The sequence below is a fragment of the Anopheles gambiae genome, chromosome 3, assembly GCF_943734735.2.
Source record: "Anopheles gambiae chromosome 3, idAnoGambNW_F1_1, whole genome shotgun sequence".
Taxonomy (NCBI): domain Eukaryota; kingdom Metazoa; phylum Arthropoda; class Insecta; order Diptera; family Culicidae; genus Anopheles; species Anopheles gambiae.
In genome coordinates, this window is record NC_064602.1 from 94,774,210 (window position 1) to 94,798,015 (window position 23,806).

Sequence of the window (23,806 nt, forward strand, 5' to 3'; positions counted from 1 at the left end):
CACCGCAAAATTCAACTTATAATCAAATGTAGATGTAAATTGTTTTATCTACTTACCAATCGCCCGGTGTCATTCAAATGCTAACGCGCTAGGCTCACACAAAATTGCATCTGTTTCTGTTGATAATTTTTGAATTTTCATATTCAGCTTAGAACGTTGAACGAAAGGCAAATTCAAGTAGTATTATATTGTGTACAATTCAAATAATTTAAACATGTTTCATCCATACCGGGAAAAAAAAAACGTTCGGATATTAACCTCTACTCTATGCTCCTCTACGCAAACGATGCACCGTATTTTCTTTCATTCAAATGTACATTGTTTTCCAATACCCTCACACTCACTCAACTCCCCCCCAAAACGTGGAGGTGATAATTTTGTAAGCAAACTTTGTACAGTCGTACAATTTACAATTGCCAACTGACGTACGCATTTTGGATTTCACCCTACATGCCCTATATCGCTACTCCGTCTACTTGTGTTTGTGTGGGAAGGGGGCTAAGCTACGCATAATAATGATGCGTATGGCGCGCGCGTCCAAAGAAATAGAAGCTTAATCCCCCTCTGACAACGTTTACAAAATAACGCAACTAAACAGATGTAATTGGGATCATTAAAAAATAATAACTGTCTTAACGAAACTCCATCTCGATCCTACTCACTGTACTGGAGAGCTCGAGGGGGTTGTGAGAAACCCGGCAACAACAAACGTCGCAACACGCCGGGGGTGTAATTATCAGGTAATCTATGCGCCGAGGAACGAGGATAACATAAGCAAACTATAACAGCGGTTAGCGCCTATTGCCTGTCCTGTCCTGTCCTGTGATGCGTGTGTCTTCAACTTTGTGCTGTTTCTACACATATGTTATATGAGCTGTAGCATTAGAGATAGAGAGAGAGAGAGCGAGTGTGTGCATGAGAAAATGGGGAAATTACCCTCGTCGTAGCTACTACACATCCTGTGCGCACACTCTTCTCCTGCGGTGCACATTGCTAGTGTCGCGTGTACTAATCGCGATTTGTTTGTTTGTTTGTTTTTGTTTTTTTGGTTTCTCTTCCTGAAGATTATCAACTTTTTTGAAAATGTGAAATCTATATCACACGGTGTGGGATATACTGAGCGGCAGCAAGCAGCAGTTCCGCCTGCTGCTTGCTCCTCCTCCTATCTGTCTATATCTTACACTTTTGCTCAGTAGTGGCACCGCGGTTTTGGCTAGTTTTGTCGTCCTTTTTTGTGCGTCCAAAGCCTTCAAACATAACCTATTTGAGAGAGTGCCCAGAAAGTTGCTTCTGTGTCCTATAGTTTCTATCACCTTCACCACCACCACGCTTGGTCTACTTGTCTGGCTGGGAGTGTCCGCTGGGTGAGTTGGATTGGTCGTCCGTCAGGAAGCTGCCGGCCAACTGCTGCTGCCGGGTCGGTGTCTGGGACGCCGAGTGGGACGACAGTTCCGAATCGGAATCGGTTATTGCCCCACCGCCACCGCCACCACCCCCACCGGCACCATTTCCACTCCGATAGCTGCTCGGACGCATCGCATCGTAGCCGTGCAGTGGCGCAAACACTTCGATCGGCGGGTAAACGTGGTGCCGCCGCTGGCTACTGCCACCACTGGCCGTACTCACGTAGTAGTGGTCATCGTTGTCCACGCTTCGGATGCTGGCCGAGTTGGGTGTGTTCGAGGCCGACCGCCGGTACGATCCACCGCCGCCCCCGCTCGTCGCCAGCATGTCCGACGGTGGCGACCACGTGGTCGAATAGATGGGCGACGCAAAACAGTAGCTACCGGGCCGGTGCGTATTGGCGATGTCGTAGCTCGGCAGGTAGCTGTCCGTCTGCCGCGGGTTGTAGTACGGTGAGGTTGAGGCAAAGCCGCCACTTCCACCGCCACTGCCGCCGCCGTGCGAGGGGGTCGGCGGCTGCCGGTAGCTGTAGCTCGGTGCGTACGGTGTCATCGCACCCCAGATGCAGCCGGCGGCCGACTGCGACGCGGTGACAATGTCCGTGTAGATACCGCGATGGTTCTCGTACGGTGTGCCTGGGTGGTACGTGTCGCTCCATTTCGCCTGCGACGGTGTAAAATCGCCCTTAATGTAAAGCTAGATGGGGGAAGGTAAAAAAGGTAAAATGTAAATACCATATTGCAATTTGGTCGCTTGGCACCATCCACAAACAAACTACTGCTACTCACCTGGATAGGTCGCCGGAATCCCTTACTCAGATGGCGCGGTATGCCAAGCGGAAAGCTGTGACTGAAGCCCACCTCCGGGCTGAGCAGGTAGTCGTGAAAGTATTTCGGGAAGAATTCAATTTTCTGATAATTTTCAAAAATGGTTTCCTGCAAAATAAAACCATAATAAATTGATAATTCCTTCCAAAAGTTCAATAAAAACGCCTCGCTCTTCCTTACCGTAAGCTTCTTCTTCTTCTTATAGCTAGCCCAGTTCTGTGCCTCCAGGATCAGCTTCCCGCCCGGCCGCAGATGGTTGAACATGCGCTTGAACGCCGTCTTCAGCCCGACATCGCCGTAGTTCAGATGGATCCACTTGGTCACCGAAAGGCACAGGATCAGATCGTACTGCTGCGTGTCGAAGTTGATCATCTGTTCATCCTTGAGGACGTAATTCATCTGCCAAAAACGATTGTTTCGTATAAGATTCTTCTGTTTGTGCAAACCACCAACCCACCAAAACCACAGGCCAACTTACCGTTTTAAACCTCACATTATTCGGGAACTTGTTTTCCGGCCGACCAATATCCATCTGGTGCTCCTTCCCACTGAAGTTGCCCATCGTGACGGGGAACGAGATCGGGAAGTACTGCGACTGTTCCGGCTTGTTCCGTCGCAGGTGATGCTGCTGATGCTGCTGGTGGTGCTGGCTGTTGTGATGCTGCCCATGGCGTCCCCCCTTCTGGCCGAACCGTTTTCGGCGTCGTTTTTGTCGTGCCACAACACGATTGCTGGTTTCGGCTGGCACGGCAATCGCTGGTGGTTCAGGTGGTGCTTTTTCAGCATCTTCATTGCTTGCCGCTGCTGGGGTGACCATTTGCGTGACAGTTTCTTCTACCGGTGCCCCTGAAACGTTATCTTCCGTCTCGGCAACGCTCGCTGGTGGTGTCGGAACAGCGACAGGAGTAGCAGCAGATGGTTCCGTGCATTCTCCTCCTTCTTGACTAGTCGATGGCTGAGGTGCACTTACAGCAGTTGGAGCCGGATCGCTCTGCAACGGAAGCGTCTCCTTACTGGTAGCCAACTCCTCGCTTACCTCCATCTTGGTGACGGTGGCCGAAACAACCGTCGACGATTCCCGGTGACCTCGTCTGCCCGCCCCGGGCACAACCGTGCGCGGCACCCGCACGTACTTGGCCAGGTTTTTGCGCGCCTTCGCTATCAGCTTGCCGTCCACGTCGATGCCGATGGCCGACTTGGTGTGCAGCGATTTGGCGATCGCGATCGTCATCAGGCCCACGTTGCACCCAATGTCCAGCACGTCCTTGTCCCGGAAGAGGTACGCATTGCGCATGAACACCTTTAGCCGCACGTCGATGAACTCGTTCAGGCTGTGGTAACCGTAGTAACGATCGTAGTTCCCGAAGTGATACCGGCTAGTGGCAGCCAATGAGCTCTGTGACGGTGGAACTGTGCCCTGGGACGTCCCTTGCGTCAAGCTTAACGGTCGTTCAATCGACCCGATGCCACTACCCATCCTTCCGGCGGACGTACCCATCACATTCGCTTCATTCGATCGCCCTTCCTCCTTAACGGCACCACCCTCATCACCCGCTTGCTTCTTATGATCCTCCAACCCGTCCGTTCGTTCGGTTTTGTGCGCCTTCTCTTGTGCCTGCCCTTCCGTACTCCGGTCTGCGCCGGTCGCAATCGTCCCATCCTCCCCATGCTGTTCGTCCGTGACAGACGTGGTGGAAAAGGTTCGGGTGCGATTCCGCCCAGCACTGCCGGCCGCCCCACTCCCACCCGCATTGGCCGGCCAGTGGGCACGCTTCCAGCCGCCCGGCTGCGGGATGACCGGACTGACGATCTTGTCCATCGAGTCCATCCGGCGCAGCTTGTTCTTGGTGCTGTTTGTACTCTCGCTCGTGCGGCGCTTCCGGCCGCCGGCACTTTCGAGATCGAGCTTCAGGTTGCGCATCACCCTGTCCCGTTCGCGCTCCTGCTCGGTCAGCAGACCGCCGGCGGAGGAGCCGGGCCGTTCCATGACAGCTGCACCGGACACGTGGTGCACGTGTCCTTGCTGTACGGACGACGACGACGCCGCCACCGGCCCTGTTCCGCTCGTTGACGGTTGTCCGCTAAAGTGTGCCAGGTGAAAGTGGGCGCTGCCCGTATCCGCATCCGGCACTGGGAGCGAGAAACGCTGCTCCCCCGCAGCTGCATCGGCCAGTTTCTGCCCGATCCCGGTAAAGGATGCTTCCTCCGCCGTCGTTGCCTCTTCGGCATCGGCAGCAACTCCTCCTCCCGCACCACCACCACCACCACCACTGGCTGCTCCACTGCTGGTGCCCACCAGCTCCTCGCCACCGAGCGGCGGCGGCGGCAGCTGCTCGATCGACAGCAGCCCGTCGTTCCGCTCGGTGGTGGTGCGCGATTTGCGCTTGCGCTTGTTGCGCGGCCGCTGCTTGCGCTTCATCGGCGAGCAGAGCTGCATCTCGTACTCGACCGAGTCGACCGGATCGAGCAGATGCAGCGGATCGTTGATGTTCGGCGGTATGATCACCTCGATCTTTGCCTTGTAGTGAGGCGGCGTCGGTATCGGCGACGACTTCGGCGTGACCGCGTTCTCCGACTCGTTCTGCAGGCTGTTCAGGTTGAGCGGGTCGGAAATGTTGCCGCCGAGCAGGAACTTGGTCGGCGGCACGATACACTCCTTGCGCGGCCGCTTGTCCGGCAGGAAGAACTTCGACACCGACTGGAGCCGCTTGTTGCGCACCTCCATCGGCGTGAGGTTCTGCTGCTTCGGGTGTTTGTTCTTTTGCGGGGGCATGGCGGACGACATCATCATGTTTGACCCGGCGCCCCCCTGTTGCTGGCCCGTTGCGCCGGATGATGTCTGCGATCCGGTCGATTGTTGTTGTTGCTGCTGCTGCTGTTGCTGCTGTTGTTGTTGTTGTGCGCTGCCGGATGATGAGGATGAAGCTAGCTGGGAGGAATGGGCTAGTCCCTGCTGGTGCACCTGATGGAAGCAGCCCGGTTCCGCGGGATGCGTTTCTCCCACGTTGAGCCCCGCCGCACCCAAATCCTCTCCCCCGATACCGTTCACTGCGTTGCCCTCCTCCATCTTTCCGATCGCTTGTGATCCAACAGCCGATTTGTCCTTTCTTCCACCTCTTGCTGGGCAGTCCTTGCCACCCGACCCACGGCCACGGTACTTGTTCGCTTTCCATTTCTGTTGCTTTTTCTGTTTCTTGCCTCCACCATGCTGCTGCTGCTGCTGCAACTGTTGCTGCTGCTGCTGGAGATGGCGCTGCTGTTGAGGATTGTTTTTCCGATTATGGTTACCTCCACCGCCACCTCCCCCTCCTCCGCCCCCTCCCCCTCTTCCCTTGCCGGCACCACCTCCGCCACTCGGTTCAATCATTGAGTTCGGTGGCCGCGCTGCCCGGTGCGCATTGCACCGGCGTGTCTCTTCTGTTCGGCCATTGCCTCCACCTCCACCACCACCACCACCACCACCTCCGCTGGCATCTGCCGTCGAATCGTCTTCTGCAGCCGCTACCGAGGGTCCTTCCATCGTAAAGGGGCTTTTTCCTTAAGTTAGTCCTCTAATCCGGTGTTTATTGATTTCGAGAGTAAAGATCTAAAAATTAAAACAAAAACATGAAAAAAAAACAATTAGTTAAATTATTTCACTCAGCAAGGAAAGAAATTAAAGGTTATAATAAAGAGGACGATTGAAATTAAGTCGTACTGAACCATATGATTCTAAAAATAGTTGTGATTCATAGTTATGCCCACTGCACGGTGCTTCATGTAAAATCATGATCGAACGAGAGACATGTGCGCAACTTATGGGGTCATACTTTCTCAAAAAGGAAGTTGGGTTATGTGAACAATTACAGTACACACACACAACGCAAAACAATTTCTTCGAGATGTCATCACTGGTACGCCAAGGGTGCTCCCGCAAAGATGCAATTAAAACGTTCGAGTTTCGCTGGCAAATGTTTATAGCGCGAAAAGGGAAGTGAGCCCGCCCTTTCTGCAGCCGCATATGCCGGAGCCAAAGGCACATGGCATTGAAAAGGCGCGATTTTAGTGTGCAGTACAAAGGTTTGCACCAAATTCGCTTTTCTAAAGGGCGCAAAACCAGTTTTTTTTCTAGGTTTCCTCCCCAAAACTAGTTGTTGCTCGTCCAGGTTCACAATTTAACCGTTTTTTTTTTGGAGTTGTTTGCTAGTTGCGTTCGTATAGGGATTTGGTTGCGTATTTGTTGTTCTTAGTCACGGTTCCGAATATCGTAGTTTTCGCATTTGTGTCTATTATAGAGAAGAACTGCAGCGGCGGTTCCTTGCTTTATAAAATCTCCCATAAATCTAATTTGAAAAAGACCTACAGGATGCAATAACGTGTAACGTAAAACCAACACACACTATATGGCTGATTTGGTTGGAGCAGTTGCCTCCTGCACATACCAACACACGCACACACACACAGAGGGCGACCAACGGAGCAAACCGATGAGTGTGAGGTGTGAGCAGCAGTTGCAAACGCACATACGCTTGACTCGCGTACAGTGTGGATCAAGCTTTGCGCAGATGAAAATTTAATGAAGAAAATAGCAAATAAGCAATTCACTTTCGTGTTTCATGCAAACAATGTTTGGGCCGATCTGATGGTACAGTCGTCAACGCGTACGACTTAATAACATGCCCGTCATGGGTTCAAGTCTCGAATAGACCGTGCTCTCATACGTAGGACTAACTTTCCTGCTATGGTAACAATAAGTCAAAGAAAGTCAAGCTCACTTCACCAGTGGGTACAGGCAGGCCTTGACCGACAACGGTTGTGTTGTGTCAAAGAAGAAGTGGTTTGATGCAATACAATGGATTCAAAACCAACGACACGTATGATCTAAATAATTCATAATATTGACTAAACGGAATGTTTTCGATGGTCAACTGTGAAGTTGATCACATGGCAATGCGACGACACTGTAGAGCCTGTAAAGAGCAAAAATCTGCACGTTGTGATTATATTTTTCTGTGTGGATACTGTTCTATGCAACTACATCACTGCAACCAGGTAATTAAATGATTATATCACCCAAGACAATCATCTCCATCCGTAATGGAATCTCCGTGCATAGATAAACTTCTTCTTTCTGTTTGTTATGGGACGATAAACGTCAACATTGCTTCCCATGCAACTAAGCAGGCTATGTGACTGCCACATGGCATTCCACATCTTCCAATTGTACCAAAGTTTTTCAACGCGATCTAAAAGTAATGAAAAATGCCAGATGAAAATACGTAATCTGGCCGGGTGAAAATACGTCAATATGAAAATGCCAGGAAAAAATTACGTTGAATGTAGGCAGAATTGGTGGTCCAAAATGAAATGCAAAAAAAACCGTTTGATAGCAGTTGGTTTGTCGGACAGTGTGTGTGTGTATGTGCACTGCTGCTGCTGCTGCTGCTGCTGTTTGCCACTGTGCTGTATTGCCACATCCAAAACAGCACACAGGCCAATGTTTAGGAAGGGTGGTGCCTGCGGTGGCAAGGGAACAACCAAATTGGCCATCCGAACCATCGCCATGTGCGTAGCAGCATGTTCGACGAATGCGCGCACCACCGCCACGACCGTGTCGTCGTCTTAACCGGTTCCTCCTTTTTTTGTTTTCATCCCCCTCTTCCCCCCTCTTCCCTCACCCAAAACAGATCCATCAACACAGGTTAGATGGCCAGATTTTTTTTGTGTTAGTCGCCCGTTTTCTACTCTCTGTCTCTCTTCGTTGCACACACACACATGGGCAGTTTGTTTGTGTCGCCTATGGTGTTCGTCACATCTGATCCGCGCGCGTTAACGAGATGCGCGAGATGCATCTCCAGCGCAAAATTGAAAAAAAAAACACACACATACACAGCGATATCGAAAACTGATGGAGCGGAGTTATGTGCGTGAAGAGACAAACACACCATTCGTGTCACATCGCGCGAACAATATAATTCTGCAATCGACACGCCGTCTCGCTCGCGCTCGAACTGCGCTCAAGCAGAGCGCGCGCGCGTGTGAAGAGCACACTTTTCTGTCACTGGTAGCAATGGTGCCGTCTCGCTTTAGCATCGTTCCGCACAGTGCGGGTGCAACCGGGACGGCACCGTTGCGCGTACTCTTTCAATTTTTTATTTGCAGTAGTCCCACAGTCACCGTGGACAAATGAAGATGGGGCTATTTTTCCCATAACAGACACTGAAATATTTCTACACCCATTTTTTTTCTCTCCACACGTAAAGCGCACAGCGCGCACACTACTAACCTTCTTCGAATTGTCAATTGTCACTGCACTGCAACTCGCGTCTACGCACGGTGAAAATGCACTCAATCGTCGGACACGGTACGGATACGCTGCCACACCACTCCTTGCGCGCTGAGCAAATGGTTTCGATATCCTCCTTTGTACGTCGGTCGGCGCGTACACACACAGGCACGCATGTTTTTCGTTGTCCTTCCCTCTCGCTCACACTGCTGTCGTCCGTTTTATCGCCCGTCTCGCACGGTCCGTTGATGGAGCTCTGTTGCTTTCTCGATTACGCGCACAGCCTTTTGCCGTATGTGGTTGTGCTGTTTTGCTCACTTGCGCGTGAAGAATGTCTGCATTTCGCTTGCACCCACTTGCGTGCGCTATCCCGTTCGTGTGCAAACAAACGCAGCCACACTGCACAGGACACACACACACTCACTCGCGTGCTCTCTCGCTCTTTTAGCTGTTGGTTGGATGTTGATCGTTTGTTTTGCGGGTTTCTGTTTTAAATGCTGATCACACATGCACTAAAATTCGGAACCCAAAATGGATGGATGGATCGTTGGTACGAATCGTGTGCGGAGCACAGACGGAGACGTCCGCACAGCTTGCGCGTCTTCAGCGATTTAAACGTGCAAGAGCTTGTCTGTTTCATTCTGTCTGCCTGGAATGACAGCAGCCGCCTGACAAGCGGTTTTTGTTCAGCTCTTGTGGTTCGTTTCTTATGAAGACGAGGACGTTTGCTGAATTGTGATTCAAATTAAATGTTCGTTTTTTTTTACTTATTTCACGTTTCGAGTGTTCTTGAATGGAATTATTTGCACGAAAAATGTATCCAATTCACCAAAAAAACTAAATTTTGAATTTGGTGGTATCTTTTCACAGCTGACACTCCTGCGCCTTTTCAACTGCACCCTATAAACACACTGACACGCGCAATGACACGAATTTGACAGCGCGACACACATACAACAACAAAAAAAGACGCAGCGAAGAAAACAAACAACGAAACAGGTACAACTCGGCAAAAATATATCGACGACGGTTTTGTGCACGGATCTTCACATATTTCACCACCGACTGCCGTCGCGTCGTTACGCCGCTCGACCGCAGTTACGTGCAAGTTGCAGTATTAAGTGCAGGTGCTAGTGCAACGCAACGGTTCGTGCCACACGATACGACGAAAGCGCCAGGAGCGGGTGTGTAAGCCGTCCTTTACGATAAGCGAAAGAAGCACTAGAAGAAGATAGGGGTTCGTGCGTGTGTGTGTTTGTGTGCGCGCATACCAGCTAGTGGAAATAACAAAGATATTTACCGTGAGTGGAGTAGTCCCGCTCTGTAGAGGAAATCAGTGAGTCGGCCGTTTTTCGGACTGCTGCACTGAAGAGGAAAAGCGGATTTTCTTCCTTGCGGGAAAGTGTGGGCGTGTGTTGGTAAATAGAGAAAGAGAGAGAGAGAGGCCCTTTATTCTGCGGGTGAATATCCTCGGGTGCCTCGGCGCTGGGCGGTAGAAAGGAAGTGATAACAGCAAGGTGCATTGGAGCATACGCCCCCTGTGCAATCTTCCTGTCCAGGATTGTATCAGCGCCAGGAAACGTTCAAGTGTTTAAAGATCATTTGCTAAACTTCCTTCCTAGCAGCAAACGAACACCTTCAAGTGGTGGCGCAAACATGTTTACTTTGCGAAAGCAATTCCGTATTCGAAGGCCAAAACGAAACGATTTCACCCAGCGGGCCCGTGTTTTCGGTTGCCCGATGTGTCATCGGGGGGAAAAAAGAAATCGTTTGTTATCACAATGCACGGACACACACACTCGCACCTTGTGTTAGGCAGTTATGTGTGAAAAGTATCGTTACCTGTCTTCATCATCGTCCCCCTCTAGCTCCAGGCGTCAAGTGTGTGTGGCCATTGTAACGACGATTGTCTTCCAATTTTCAGATCTTCCAATTTTCCTCATGCCGACTTTTGGGGCTTGGAAATTAAGGGAAGCCTTTAAAGTAAAATAGATCGTCCTTGTACGGCGTTTGAAATTAGCACGCGAATCCTTTGATTCGTGGCCTGCTTGTGATAAAAAAAAACACACACGAATGGAACAAATCAAGCACCAGGTGGCGGGCTGCTTCGATCGAAATTTGATAAAAACAGCCTACCATGTTCCCGTTCCAGCACATTCTAGCCAACCGTGGGGGACCGTAAATTAAGACCAATCGTGTGAATTAGTTTCATTTTATAACAGTGTGTGTATGTACGTTTTTTATTCATTCCGCCTTACACCCAGCAAGTACAGTGACGGATAACGGAATAGGAACATTTATCACTCTTGCACCCAAAGATTTCACCCGTCTCGACACCATTCCGTTCTTTTACGCCTTCTATGTTCACTTCCGGTCAGGGTTTGCAACCAGCAAGAGATAGCGGTTGCAGCGGGCAACTGATATTCCCATAACTCTGCGCTTGTATGGGTGTGTGTGTCCGTGCTAAGAAAAGTGTACAGTGTGTATTGTTAATTGCATTGAATATTAATGATTTATTTCCCTTTTTTTCATTTGTTTTTCTTTACGCATCGAACAGACTCTGGGGCGGACCGAGCTAGAGCTAAAGCCGCCAGAAGATAAGATAGAAGCCTCTCCCATCGCCCTTTTGTTGCGTGATAAACATAAGCCCGGATTTTTGGATCACTGCTGGTTTGCAATTTGAAGCGTCCAACACCGCCCTCCACCCACCCACCGGTACGAGCAGCGAGCGCGCGAAATGAGCAGGAAAAATGAGACGGAGCGGCAGAAGCAGATACAGGAAAAGTGTCAGATGCTGCTGACGAAGATGCTGCGGGACGACGACAACAAGTACTGCGTGGACTGCGACGCGAAGGGACCGCGCTGGGCGTCCTGGAATTTGGGCGTGTTTCTGTGCATCCGCTGTGCCGGCATCCACCGCAATCTGGGCGTCCACATTAGCCGGGTGAAGTCGGTCAACCTGGACAGCTGGACACCGGAGCAGGTGGTAAGTAATAGGGGAAGAGAGAGAGGGGTAGGGGTAGGGGGAAAAAAGCACGTGACACGGTATGGCACCGGTGGCGGAAACGTTGGTGCGTACCGTGCCCATGCGCCGTGCTGTGTGCGCTCTCCCCCCCCAATGGTGGCGTGTTGCCGCTATATACCCCCCACCACCACGCACATCAATCTCGGCTGTTTCTTAATTAATTGCTTTATTTCCTCCCCGTTCCCTACCAATGCCTATGGGGTGAGTTTTTGGGGTGTGCGCCAGTATTGGTGCGCCACAACGCTCCTGTGCGTTCGTGTTGATTTTTTGGGCACGGCTACTAGGATCAGGAGGTGAATTAATTTCACCTAATCACGTACACCTGGGAGCGATTTAGATAGAGATAAATGCTCAAATCAGACGAAAATTTCTGCACTTTTTTTTATTTACAAAATATTATTTAAAGGGTAATTAAACCAAATTCTGTTAAAATAAAGCAAAAACTCTCCCTCTCGCCGTAGGTTTCCCTGGAGCAGATGGGCAACTCCCGTGCCCGGGCCGTGTACGAAGCAATGATACCGGACGGGTTCCGGCGTCCGCAGACCGATTCCGCACTCGAGAGCTTCATCCGGGCCAAGTACGAGCACAAGAAGTATCTTGCCCGGGAGTGGGTCCCACCGCCCGCCCCGAAAGTTGACTGGGACCGGGAGATCGACGAGGAGATCGAGCGGCAAAAGCGCAAGAAAAAAGCTTCCTCCTCGGGTGGGGCCGGCGGCACCATCGGTTCGGTAGGTGGCTCGCTCTCCCTTTCATCGCCCGCGGACCGGAAAGCCCATTCAGCGGGTGGTGGTGCATCCAGCGCCGCCTCACCTTCGTCGGTCGGATCGGCTGTGCCAAAGCTGAAAGCCCCTGCCAGCAGTATGAAACCGTCCAGCCGGAATTCGGGTGGTGGTGCCGGTGGTTCGCTGAATAGCTCTGCCTCCTCGACGGACGCGACCAGTGGCCAATCGGTGGTACAAAACACGAGCGCTGGGACGGATCTGCTCGGCCTGTCGCTTGGCGAGGGCAGTTTGACGCCGAATCACAGCAGCGCTAGCAACAAACCCGCCAACGGACTGTCGGCGACCGGCGGCAGCAGCAGCAATGGGGTGGATTTGCTCGAGCGGAAAAACACCGACTCGGACGATCTGGCGAAGGTGGAGGCGGACTTTTTCAATCAAGCCGGCAGTGCCGGTGCTGGTGCGGGCGGGCTGGACGTAAGCGGCAAACTGACGAAGGACAAAATTATGGCCCTTTACGGATCGGCCCCGAGCAGTGGACCGACGGCGCTCGGCAGTGGGTTCGGTGGACCGGCGGCGGGTGGTTTCGGTGGATTCCAGCAGGCCGGCAGCACGTTCCCGCCCGCCAACGGGGCCGGTATGATGCCGGCGAACGCGTTCGGTGCGTTCCAAACGTTCCCGACCGGTGCCGGACCACAACCGCCGCCCGGACAGTACGCGATGATGGGTGCGGGCGTACCGCCGCAGATGGTGTTCCACAGCAACAATGGTGCGATGGGCGGTGCTCCAGGTGGCATGATGGCACAGCAGGGCGCGATGTTTAACGCACAGCAGGTTGGCGTTCCGCCGATGGTTCCAGCGTACGGTGCGATGGCGGGCCAGTACGGTGCTGCCAGTGGTTTCCCGCCCATGATGGGTATGCAGCCCCCCCAGCCAGGGCAGGTAATGGGCCCGGGAGGAGGCGGAGTGGCTGCGTTTGCTAACTTTCCTAAAGCCGTCCCTCCGCAGCAGCAGCAGCAGCAGCAGCAGCAAGCGCAAGACAAGCTAAGCAATCAGTTCGGCACGATGAATCTGCGGGACGTGTGGCAATAAGTGGAGAACCGTGGACCTTAGCAATCCCCTCGGGGCCGACTAACTTATCTAGAGCCTCCACACACACGCGCGCGCGCAGCCCCCTATTCCCCGTCCGAAAGCCAAAAGCAGTGGAAAAAACGATTAAAAAACCAGTTTAAAGTACCGAAACCGTTAAGCGTGTGTACTAAAGCGGGTAGGGGAAGGAACCTAAAAACACTATCACAACAGGAAGCAGGAACGGGGAAGTAAAATGGTGCGAGCTAGCGGGCGAGCGGGCGCGCAGATTTTAGGGCAATTACACTTATTTAGCTAAACGAAACATGAGAATGAAAACTATGGAAAAGCATAAGCAGAATCACAAGTATATATATAAATATAATAGTAGGTTAGTGTTGAACCATACCCTCTCCCCTACCCCCACCCCCCCTCTCCTTCCTTCTTCTGCTGGCATGATGCCCCACCATCGTTTCGTCTGTGTATGTACACTCTTGTTCGTTTAGAAGGATAATCCTTTGCAGTCGTATTAACTTTCCTTTTCCATTCCGACGGTGACTCACTGCGAAAGGGTTAGAAATAGATATATATACAGGAAAGGAGGGTGCATGATCAAGACAGGGATGAAACTATACTATACTATTACTGCGACCGTATTCGCACCGTCGCATTCAGGGTATCAGGAAGACAAATATTGACACAGCGGTTCCTTTTCCGAGAGTTTGTTTTTGTTTTCTGCTGTAACCGCTACTATTTTGAATTCAAAGAAGAAACATAGAGATACTGTATACATACACATATTATGGTATTACTTACATCGCGGATGTTGGCTGTGTGTCTGATGTTGGGGGCGCAAGTGGAAAAAAATCAAGGGAAAATGCGTACACTACTGTATAACGAATGGGGTATGGGAGATGGAAGCGAACGGAAGCAACCCGAACGATGTGCAAGAATTCGTTTAAGTAAAAGGCAATTTTAAACTACGTGTCCATGCCCCAGTCCACACACACAGGGAGAATGAGAGGGATGGAAAGACACAGGGTTGCATAAAAGCTGTATTTCTCACAATGTGTTTGCGTGTCTAGAGTATTCTAATTGGGAATGCAGGAGGGGTGGTATAGGAGGAGCATCAGCTCAGAAAGCACGTGTCCGTGTGGAGGTCGCTGCAGCATGGAAGCTATATTTTAGGGAATAATTAAAAGAAAGAATGACGTGAACACGATCCGATTCATCCATACCGACGATAGCGTAATCGGACCGGGCTAGAAGTATTTCCTTTTCTCCCCATCCCTTCCCCACCTTCCCCAACTAACTCCCCCCCAAAATGGGCATATGTGCTGCGGTTAATTGTATTTAGTTGTGGAAATAAATCGATCGATTGCGAAACACTTACATCTGTGGAATCTTTCAAAGCTTTCAGTCCCTTAATTGCTATTTCCGGTTGCTTCTTTCCTTCTTTTGTACGTTTTCCATTTTAGTTTGCCTTCGATTCTGCGTACGATTTCATTTTTATTTCTCAAATCTACCAGTTTCTTATAGTTCTGTATGTTTTACAAATATGCTTCACCTTCCACCGGACAAGCTCGGCCAGAGTGGACACACGGTGCAGCGACTATGACTATTAAATGTTACAGAATATTGTTCGTCCTGTACACCATTTGCGTTCCTCAGATAGTGTTGCGCTGTTGTCTGTAATGCATGAGTGTGTGTGTTTGCACGAGGTTACCAGTCTCCTTTCGCTTAAAAGCTGCCCAATCCGAGCGGTTTCCGGCCCGGCCACTGTTCCTTGGCATACTTCTTCTTCTTCGGCTCATCCGACGTGTCCGGTTGCTTCTCCCCGGCTTTGGCTGAAAGCAGAACGTAGTGAAAATACAATTAGCATCGCACGATCGACTACTTTGATCATAATTGTTTCGCTTACCAGCAGCGTTCATGCCACTACCGGACGCAGTCGCACCCGGTACGGCGAACATCGGCACCGAGGTGGACGGCTCACGGACCTGCGGCGGTGCCGGGTTGACGTCCGGTGCCGGATTTGGCAACAGTATGCCCAGCTTGGTCGACAGCCCGCTTGGTGTCGTGTCCATGTCGAAGCTTCCGAAGCCACGCCCATCGGAGGACGAACTGGCTCCTGCGCCACTACTTCCCGCACCACCACCACCATCAACCGGATCGATTCCGTGGTAAAGGCTGGTCGGTGCGCTCCCCTGAGCCTGACCGTGACCACCTCCCGTCAGCGCGTGGTGATGGGAGTGCAGATGGAACCCACCGGCTTTCATGCCGCTGGTCGATGGTGACGTCACAATGCCCATGTTGTTCTGCACCTCCATCTTGGCACGCTTGGCCGACACCGGCACGACGGTGGACTGGATGAGATTGCGGAACCGGCCGATTGATGGATCGATGTCTTCCGGGTTGATGATGATTTCGTCCTCGTTGAACGCGACCCCTTTCCGCTTGTTGCGCTTGTTCTTCTTGTACGAGCTGCCGCCGGTACTGCCCGGTCCGCCGGCACCGCCCGCCCCGCCGACACTGCCACCGTCGTCCGCGATGCCGAGCATCGAGATGCGCCGATTGTGGGCCGTATTGTATTCGGTTAGATTCTACAAAAAAACCAGAAAGAGAGTAATATGCAACGAATGGCATCAGACAAATGGCCGTCGAATGGCGTGTTCCTTACATCGAGTTCGGTTTGACTTTCGGGCAACCCGAGAAAGGTGCCGTCGCTGATGTCCATCATCGGTATGTCCTCCATGATGTTGGTGCGCGACCCGACGGTTGGCCGCTCGCGCAGTATGTAGTGGCGGGTGGAGGCACCGAAGCTAAACTGGCTGTTGATCTGCAGCTGGGTCGGTTTGTTGGCCTCCAGGCGGACCGAACCGATGAACGTGCCGTGCGCTAAAGCGAGGTAGCGAGAATTGACCAACAACATACACTCACTCACACACACACACACACACACACAGAGGGAAACAGTGGGGACTTACTGCTGCCGAGGTCGACTAGGTAAGCGATGTGAAGATGCTTGTGGTAGACGAAGGCGGCGTGGACCCGCGAACAGGAAGCATGGTCGATGCAGAAGTCGTTCATCTGCGGATTACGCCCGAACAGGTAGCATCGCTTTTCGTCGATCATCAGCTTCTGGACGAGCTTGTCCTCCTTCATCACATCCAGATGCAGACCGGTCGGTGGCTTTCCGGCCCTGTGAGGACAGAAGCAAAACAAAACCAACGCGTAAGGAAAGTGTATCGTCCAACCGTTGTACGCGCTGCCAGATGTTGTTCGGTGGCGCTCAACTAAACAACATCCCACACCCCGCGCTCGCTTACCACGATGGAATATCATAGTGATTGGACATTGGCTTTGGAAGGAGGGGGAGTTTATCCAAATGTTTCGTTTGATTACGGCGCACGTTGACTTTAGATGGTTGTACTCTCTACGGCAGCACTGGTGCCGGAAAACAACATTATTAATTAAATAATACTTCCCGAGAGTGCACCAATACACAGCGTACGATTGTTTTTCTCCAATTGCTTCAGCTGGCCAGGTAGGATCAGAAGTGCAATGTGACAGATCAACGAAAGGCTGGTGTTGTGCTTAAGGTGCTTTTATACCGGTGCGAGTTTGGTGCAACTGCCACGGCGATGCGAGTATTTTTAGTCCGTTTGAAAAACCGGTTCTAAATAAAAGTATACAAAGATACAAATATACAAATGTACAAATATATAAGAGACACATTTGCGCTTAGTTAACGTTCTCAACCTTTAAAATAGTAAAAAGGAAACCTAAAAAAGTTTCCCCGCTACGCTTGTTGGGAATGGTTTCATCCGCATTGACAGCTGTCATCGCGCAAATGCTATTTGGGTCATTCTTTTCGCGCACACACACTCACACACGCACACACCGATCGAAAGCCAGAGGGGTTATTTTGCTTCCCTCAACACAAAAGGCACTTTTCTCTCTCTCGGTGTCGGTGTGTGCGGACGCGTTTTCTGGCTGCGAAGACGGTAACGTGAAAATGGAATTTCTCTGGCCCAACATCATCATCGCATCGGGTTTTGCCGTTGTAACGTTTAGTGTGTGTGTGTGTGCGTGCGTGTTCGAATGCAAATCCCAAAACTAGTGAAAAGCAATGAACTTTCGTATAATTTGCTCACGATTGTGGAAAGAATTTTGTTCCACAACCTCTTCCTCTCTGTATCTCTTCTGCCCCGTTACGCGACAGGGGTGCGCTGCTGATGCGAAGGAAAAATAGCCCCGTGCCAACGTGACCCCATGGCGACGGCGGAGTTCTCGTTCGGGAACTGAATGTGTGCGTGTGAGTGTGCATGCATATGTGTGTGTGTGTGTGTATGTGAGAGTTGAATGGAAGAAAGCGACGGCTCGGCCGTCTGTCTGGCTGGCGCTGCTGCTGCTGCTGGCCCGTTGAAATCGAGCAAATCGGTAACGCAATCTGCCTACGGGGCGGGCCTCCGATTATAGAATCTCCGCGGCATGTAAAGTCAAGAAAAAGACCCAAAGTTGGTCTCGTGTGCGTGTACTGCAAAGAAGGAAAGACGGTGGATGCTGTGAAGTAAAAACTCCGTCATCTGCACGCCTGCTACGGGCTGGCTGTGTGTGGCTCGACGGGGTGCTCTGGCTGGTTGGACGGCAACATTGTGCGCTTGACTACGCCGACTCGTCGAGATATGGCGGCTGTGGGCTCTGCGGCTTGTCGTGGCGGCAGCCGTTCGATAGCGAGCTTTGTTGAATGAATTTATTCCATCCAAGCAAGTGGATCTAACTTTTCGTGCAATTGGAGTAGAAAAAGAAGCCAAGGCGAAGACAAGTAGCGTTGAAGTGGCAGGGGATGCGAGGGTAGGGAAGAAAAAGTGCCCAAGTAGTGGTAGCGAAAGTGGCACCGGTTTTTCGTTGTCACCTTTCCATCCTGCTCTCTCCCTCTCTCGCACAACGCTCGCTCACTTTCACGCTTCTACTCGCGCTCGCTCTCTCTCTCTCGCTCTCTCTAATCGCTTTTGGTGACACTTGAACGTCACAGGGTGGTCCGTCGGGTAGCGAAAAGGGAAACAACAGGAAGAGCAGAGAAACGATGTTTTGTTTCGCTTGCTCTTTCATCTTTTGTCGTGCTCGTGTTGCCTTTCACACCAATTGAGAAGGGGGCCGCCCGGGAGTGTGTGTACGCGCGTTAGCTTACCTATGCGGTCCGTGCACACATGCATGAAGAGGAGTTGGAATGCGTGGGAGTGTGATTTTCTATAAACGCTTTGCTGGGTTTGTGTGTGTGTGTGTGCATGCGTGCGTGCGGTCGTGTGCTGTTTTTTTTTGTTTCTTCACCACCATCGCGTGTGTGTTCCGGGAGCGTGGGAGGGAAGAGAGACTCGTGCGTGCGTTGTTTTCTTGTTGTTTTTCCTTCCTTTTGAGATTGTCACGAATTTCATTAAAAAGGGAAAAAGGTGAGCAAAAGGAAACAAAACACACAGGAGGTGTTGGAGGATAACACGGAAAGACAAGTTAGTAGGAGTGGGAGAGAAAGAGCAGAGCGAGAGGGAGAGCGAGCTTTCAACACACTCACGCAGCAGAGCAAAGTCGATCGATCAGATTGTGAGGCATTTTTTGTGTATGTTGTTTGTTTGTGTTGCGCGTTTGTGACCCTGCAAGCGCGGGTTCAATACTTACGTTTCGACCGCGGCCGTTTGTGGGTACATCGTTCTTAATACGAATTTGCGTTCCATTTTTTCCTTTCCTAAAGCGCAGTGCTAACAACAAACCGTAGTGTAGAGTGATTTTGGCGCAAGGAGCAGTGTTCGCCACCCTGCGCGTTTGTGTGGTTGTGTAGAACGTGTGCGTGTGTGTGTGTAGAACCCAACAATAAACCAACGGCAAAAAGTGTTCGGGGTGTGAGGTGTACGAAAGTGCAACAAACGCGAAAGAATCGACTCATTTCGCCTACTACTACCCTACGTTCTTTCGTGTGAGTGTGTGCTTGTCGGTGTGCGTGTGTGTGTGTGCAGTGTTTTGTGTCAGCTGTCAGGTTTTAAAGCAGGCGCCTGGCGGGTCCGCTTAGCGTGAACAGCGACGCGAAATTGGATTGTGGCGTCGCGTAAACAGTGCTGAGACCACAGAGACGCACATACACGTGTGAGTGTGTGTGTTTGTATACGCACATACAGAGAGCAACGCCGTTCGTCATCACCTCCTCCTCGTGGTCGCCGCCGTCAACCATAAAAGGTGAGTTAAATGGGCGACACAAATAAACCAGCTGCTGGGAGGGGTGAAGGTGGGGAACGAGGGCAAAGGGATTGATCTTTCAACATGCTAACGAAGTTGACGGACTCTTTGTTTGTGATTGGGTTTATTTCCTTGATCTTCACTCGAATATGCTTAGCCTCAGCAATGGTACGTATGACGAGGCTAGATTTTATGACCAAACTATGGCATTTTGGGATTCTCCTTTAATTAAGTTGATCAACAGTATCACAGCAACCAGATGGGATTTACCATGGGAATAGTATGATGTAAGCTATATGCCCATTTTAGTACGATCCTTGCGAGTGGCTCGATGGTCTAATGGCATGCGCGCTTACGCTTCAACCAACTTCGCACGCAGTTCGAATCCCATCCAAAATGCTGTTTTTCTGCTGTATACAACACATCCAGGGCTTTTCTGTTAAAAGTAATAGTACACCTGCACGGGAAACATCCTGCAGGCGGCCACTTTCTTTAGTAGGTATCTTGTTCGGTGTTCCGGTGTTTTTGTGTTGCACCGAAAACGAAAAACTCTTCTGTGTATGTGTCCATCCAACCGGGGACATCTATCTCACACACAACAAAAAGGCCGCACGCGCGCGCAGGCATCTTCGTCTCCCTATCTCTATCTCTCTCTCTCTCTCTCTATCCCAGTCCTGTAGGTCGTTCTCACATTTCGCGCACCACCACCATCACTACCGCGCCCATGCTCCTCTTTATGGAGGCGCTTGCGGTGTGTAGGCATTTTGGTGCAACTGTCCGGGTTAGCGGGAGGAGAAGACCCCTCCCCCCTCCCCATATCCCACCAGGCCAAGCATGCTTCACCAATGTCATTCATGATGGGCTGTGCGTTTGCTGGTGCCGTGCCGTTTGGTTTATTGGTCTCGTACTAAAAATAGTACTACACAACACACACTCACACATGCACACAAGCACACAATCACGTGTGTGTGTGTCAGGCAGGTTTAAACGTTGTTTTGCTTTCTTCTTCGTCCAGAGACAGAGGGTAAAGTGATACGATTTATGGTTTTGTTGTTTATTATTTTCATTTAATTCGATTTTAACACCAAAATTGCGACTTGAACAAAACACAAAGCATGTGTGTCTGTATTAATTTAATATAATGCAGATAAAGCTACAAAAACCTAGTCCAAGTGCGCTGTGAGACACACCTTTGTGTGTTTGTGCGGCAGTTCTCATGCACTAAAACGGGACTCGGGGAAGCCCTTGTGCCGTGGCATGTGTCGGCAATTATGATTCCCTCAAGCGCTCCTCGGCCCGATCGATATGGCAAACACACACACACACACACACACACACACACACACTCGCTGTATCTGTTTCTAATCCAGTGCCGCAAAGCACAGTCATAGCTTCAGTGCCGCCGGATGGTCATACCGTGTGTTGTGTGTGCTTGTCTGTCTGTCCCTTTTCCAACTGCACCAGAATGGGCGGCAACGGTCCGGGTACTGTAGGGCGGGTTGAAGACGGGAGCAGCATTGGTAGGCCATGATTTTAATGTTTTGCCGCATCAAGTACGAAATTTAAATGTTGTTTATTATGATCGGAGCATTTGACTTAATGGCCATTTGAGTGATCAGAATGTCAAACAAAAATATGGAATTTCGTGACAAAAAAAACCGAAATCATGCTTTGCATGCGTTATGGCCTTTTCATCCTATTTTTTGGCACCACATGCACGAATGGGCTGTGGGAAAAATAGTTTGAAATTCCACGTGAAACTGCTTAGAATTGTTACGTATTTTGTATGTAAACTTAATAGAATTAATCTGGTACACTAACACGTTTCAATCCAAAACAAAAACACATTGCAATTTAGTGCACATTTGCAGCTTTGTTGCAATATCTTTTATGCACGCTGCTTGCCTGCCCCTATGTTGTATCATCACCATCGTCACCGCCATCATCATTATAATCATCATTGCCTTGCCGTACGGTATATTACCAACCGAATGTGCGTCCGTTGTGTGTCAATCTGGGTCCAATGATTTAAATGCCTTTGTTGGAGGTTGAATGCGCGAAATGGCAATGGCGTGCACGGAATTCTTAAGCGCAACACCATGTGCGCCTGCCCCGGGTCGGCCAATAGTCTGATCTTGGCTGCCTCCAGCGTTGTCTCAACGCCCCACAGTGTCCCCGGCTAGCGGGGAGCCAACAACATTAGCCCATGTGGTGATGCTTTTTCAAAGAGAGATGACCAAAGAGGTCTCCTCTATTTTGTTGCTTCTTCGTTTTCTGCCTCAAATCAAGGCTTTTTGCAAATGTGTGCTAAATTGGCACCGTCGAGGATAGACGATTGTCTAGTGTCGATTTTCGAGTACACTTGCTGCCTCGATCACGTAACAACGAGCATTGGAAGGATGAGGTGCGATGAGGCTTCATTTGAATAGAGAGTTTGTTTGAAGCACACGGTGAAACAAGCTTGGAGCTTGGAAGTTACTTCATGAAAACTAACTTGAAATAGAATGGCCTAGTTTTTTGTTTGCATCGGATGTAAAATGAAACCCTTGCGTGCATCATGAATGAAGAAGGTGTATGCATTATTTTCATGGTGACCCACAATTGGGGAAGAAATTTATTTAAAAAAAAAACAGAAAAAAAATCGCTCTCACAGCTTTTCACGCGCCCCGGTGCAATGGGTCGGGAGCGGGATAAGTAATCGTGTTAGTTTCCGTGTCCGCCAGTACTTCACCGCTCAGTCTCGTGATTGCGCGAGCCGCCTGGTCGCAGCTCACCCTGCTCTAGCAGCCTCACAGAATGCTTGGTAGTTGAAAAAAATCGACTGCCGCTCACAGCCACAATTTAAATCAAAATTTCCCTCCCCACCACCTTCCTGGGCCCCGTTCATGGGAAAGTAAGTCGAGTTTGTGCGTCCCGACCCTCCTGAACCCTCTCGAGACCAGAGGTGGGGCTGTAAAAACGGCTGTAACGATAGCGTAAATTGTGGGGTTATGGAAGTTACCGCTCGTTCATAATTTAACTATTATTATTATTAGTACGTGGTGCCATTGTGGGAGGGAGTTGGATGGGAGAGGGAGAGAGAGAGAGGGGGCAGTATACGTTGCGCGGCGGTGGCGTAATTTATCCGCTGTAACTGAGACTTCAAATTCCAGCACGCGGCGTTCGAGCTCCGGTGTGGAGGAAAGGATCGCCGCAAACATATTTTCAGCTGTTTTCCGGGGTTCACCAAAAGCTTTTGATGTTTTTTTTTCCGCCTGCAAAATAGTTGATACCATATTTCAGCAGTACCTTTTCAATCTAACTATTCAGATTCAGCCGTTTTTGTGACTGTATAATCATAACAAATGGAATAATGTGTATTACAATTGCGATTTCCGGATGGAAGAATAGAAGTTGCAACATTTATGGGCTATTAACAGCTATAGCAAGCAGCAGACCCGTGGTGTAGTGACAGACGCTCAGCCACAGCACACAGACGGTCGTTAGTTCAAATCTCATATGGAAAAACGCACTTAACTTTGCTTTAGTCAAGCCAAAATAGAACTAAAAGTTTTATAAATGCTGCTTCAGATCACTTGACTATTAAAAGGAATAAAAGGATAAAAGCGGATGTTTTTATCTGATGATGTAAAATTCGCTATAATCAGTTACATGTTGCCGTCATCAAAACGAGGAAGAGGGAACAAGAGTCCTCTTTAGCTTAGCAATGATGTCGCTCTTTTAGTTTTGCTGGTATTTCTAGCCATTTGTTAGCTCCGAGTAAAGTTTGTAATTAATTAAAAGCCCTCTTTAAAATACTTTGCGATTCCTCAGAACTGCACCCCCCTTCAGTGTTCAATCGTGAGCTTCCCCCCTGTCATACGGGACAGAGGGGGTGGTACGTAATAGCTTCACTTTACGCGTTCAATTTGCGATGCGAGATTATTCATTCATTCGCTCGTTAGTATGCTTATTTGATCGACAAACCGGGCGCTGCGGCAAACCTGGACCAGAGGGAAATCCCTTCCTCTGTGTTCTATCGATACAAGGAGAAGCAAGAAAAAAACGCGCTTTGTGTGCGACGCGTCCAATACGAGACGAGATCGCGCGCGTTTACTACGCAGTAAGGCAGAGGCGGCCGTTGATGTACGGTCCGCGAGAGATCATGCGTCCAAACGCGCAGACCTTTGTGTTGGCGACGTGAAGGTAAAGTACCGCAAAATGGATAGCCAGCCTCCCTCTGGACATAAAACTGAAAAGCATTGAGGAGGAGACTTGAAGAGACGTTTTG

General features: G+C 50.3%; 4 protein-coding genes across 16 annotated transcripts in view; 2 read left to right on the forward strand and 2 right to left on the reverse strand.

The window, feature by feature from the left end:
- Positions 1–113: 113 nt before the first annotated feature.
- Positions 114–9,475, reverse strand: LOC1280586 (7SK snRNA methylphosphate capping enzyme bin3). Its single transcript, XM_061660624.1, has 5 exons — positions 8,497–9,475; positions 2,710–5,817; positions 2,412–2,630; positions 2,193–2,339; positions 114–2,100 (listed from the first exon to the last, which is right to left on the reverse strand). Exons 2-5 carry the CDS (start codon positions 5,749–5,751, stop codon positions 1,336–1,338), a joined length of 4,173 nt encoding a protein of 1,390 aa, XP_061516608.1. The 5' UTR covers positions 5,752–5,817; positions 8,497–9,475; the 3' UTR covers positions 114–1,335.
- Positions 9,446–14,700, forward strand: LOC1280585 (stromal membrane-associated protein 2). 9 transcript variants are annotated; one of them, XM_061660629.1, is made up of 4 exons: positions 9,793–9,914; positions 10,761–10,944; positions 11,054–11,482; positions 11,983–14,700. In XM_061660629.1, exons 3-4 carry the CDS (start codon positions 11,234–11,236, stop codon positions 13,330–13,332), a joined length of 1,599 nt encoding a protein of 532 aa, XP_061516613.1. In that variant the 5' UTR covers positions 9,793–9,914; positions 10,761–10,944; positions 11,054–11,233; the 3' UTR covers positions 13,333–14,700. The 9 variants fall into 9 exon arrangements, with proteins under 9 accessions (XP_061516616.1, XP_320438.3, XP_061516617.1 ...); XM_061660632.1 differs by lacking the exons at positions 9,793–9,914; positions 10,761–10,944 and adding an exon at positions 9,446–9,495; XM_320438.5 differs by lacking the exons at positions 9,793–9,914; positions 10,761–10,944 and adding an exon at positions 9,523–9,642.
- Positions 14,701–14,797: 97 nt separating this feature from the next.
- LOC1280584 (nuclear inhibitor of protein phosphatase 1) lies at positions 14,798–16,874 on the reverse strand. 2 transcript variants are annotated; one of them, XM_061660635.1, is made up of 5 exons: positions 16,638–16,874; positions 16,296–16,510; positions 15,989–16,206; positions 15,230–15,911; positions 14,798–15,155 (listed from the first exon to the last, which is right to left on the reverse strand). In XM_061660635.1, exons 1-5 carry the CDS (start codon positions 16,664–16,666, stop codon positions 15,049–15,051), a joined length of 1,251 nt encoding a protein of 416 aa, XP_061516619.1. In that variant the 5' UTR covers positions 16,667–16,874; the 3' UTR covers positions 14,798–15,048. The 2 variants fall into 2 exon arrangements, with proteins under 2 accessions (XP_061516619.1, XP_061516618.1); XM_061660634.1 differs by having other exon boundaries at positions 14,798–15,911; positions 16,638–16,864.
- A 313-nt stretch (positions 16,875–17,187) lies between these two features.
- Positions 17,188–23,806, forward strand: part of LOC1280583 (serine/threonine-protein kinase Genghis Khan) — a 48,152-nt gene continuing 41,533 nt past the window's right edge. For 3 of the 4 annotated variants that reach the window (XM_061660258.1, XM_061660256.1, XM_061660259.1), the window contains exons 1-2: positions 17,188–17,315; positions 19,063–19,536. The gene's annotated coding sequence lies outside the window, so the exon portion shown is untranslated. Of the gene's footprint in view, positions 17,316–19,057; positions 19,537–23,806 lie in introns of all 4 variants that reach the window. The other variant, XM_061660257.1, reaches the window with a different exon arrangement.

Bases quoted from the DNA above. Each gene is read 5' to 3' on its own strand.
- LOC1280584 (XM_061660634.1), bottom strand. From the start codon at position 16,666: ATGTCCAATCACTATGATATTCCATCGTG. The intron at 16,207-16,295 runs GTAAGTCCCCAC...ACCTCGCTTTAG, and splicing joins CCTAGTCGACCTCGGCAGCA to CGCACGGCACGTTCATCGGT. The intron at 15,912-15,988 runs GTAAGGAACACG...GTTTTTTTGTAG, and splicing joins AAAGTCAAACCGAACTCGAT to AATCTAACCGAATACAATAC.
- LOC1280586 (XM_061660624.1), bottom strand. From the start codon at position 5,751: ATGGAAGGACCCTCGGTAGCGGCTGCAGAAGACGATTCGACGGCAGAT. The intron at 2,631-2,709 runs GTAAGTTGGCCT...CGTTTTTGGCAG, and splicing joins ATAATGTGAGGTTTAAAACG to ATGAATTACGTCCTCAAGGA. The intron at 2,101-2,192 runs GTGAGTAGCAGT...TCCCCCATCTAG, and splicing joins GATTCCGGCGACCTATCCAG to CTTTACATTAAGGGCGATTT.
- LOC1280585 (XM_061660632.1), top strand. From the start codon at position 11,234: ATGAGCAGGAAAAATGAGACGGAGCGGCAGAAGCAGATACAGGAAAAG. The intron at 11,483-11,982 runs GTAAGTAATAGG...CTCTCGCCGTAG, and splicing joins GCTGGACACCGGAGCAGGTG to GTTTCCCTGGAGCAGATGGG.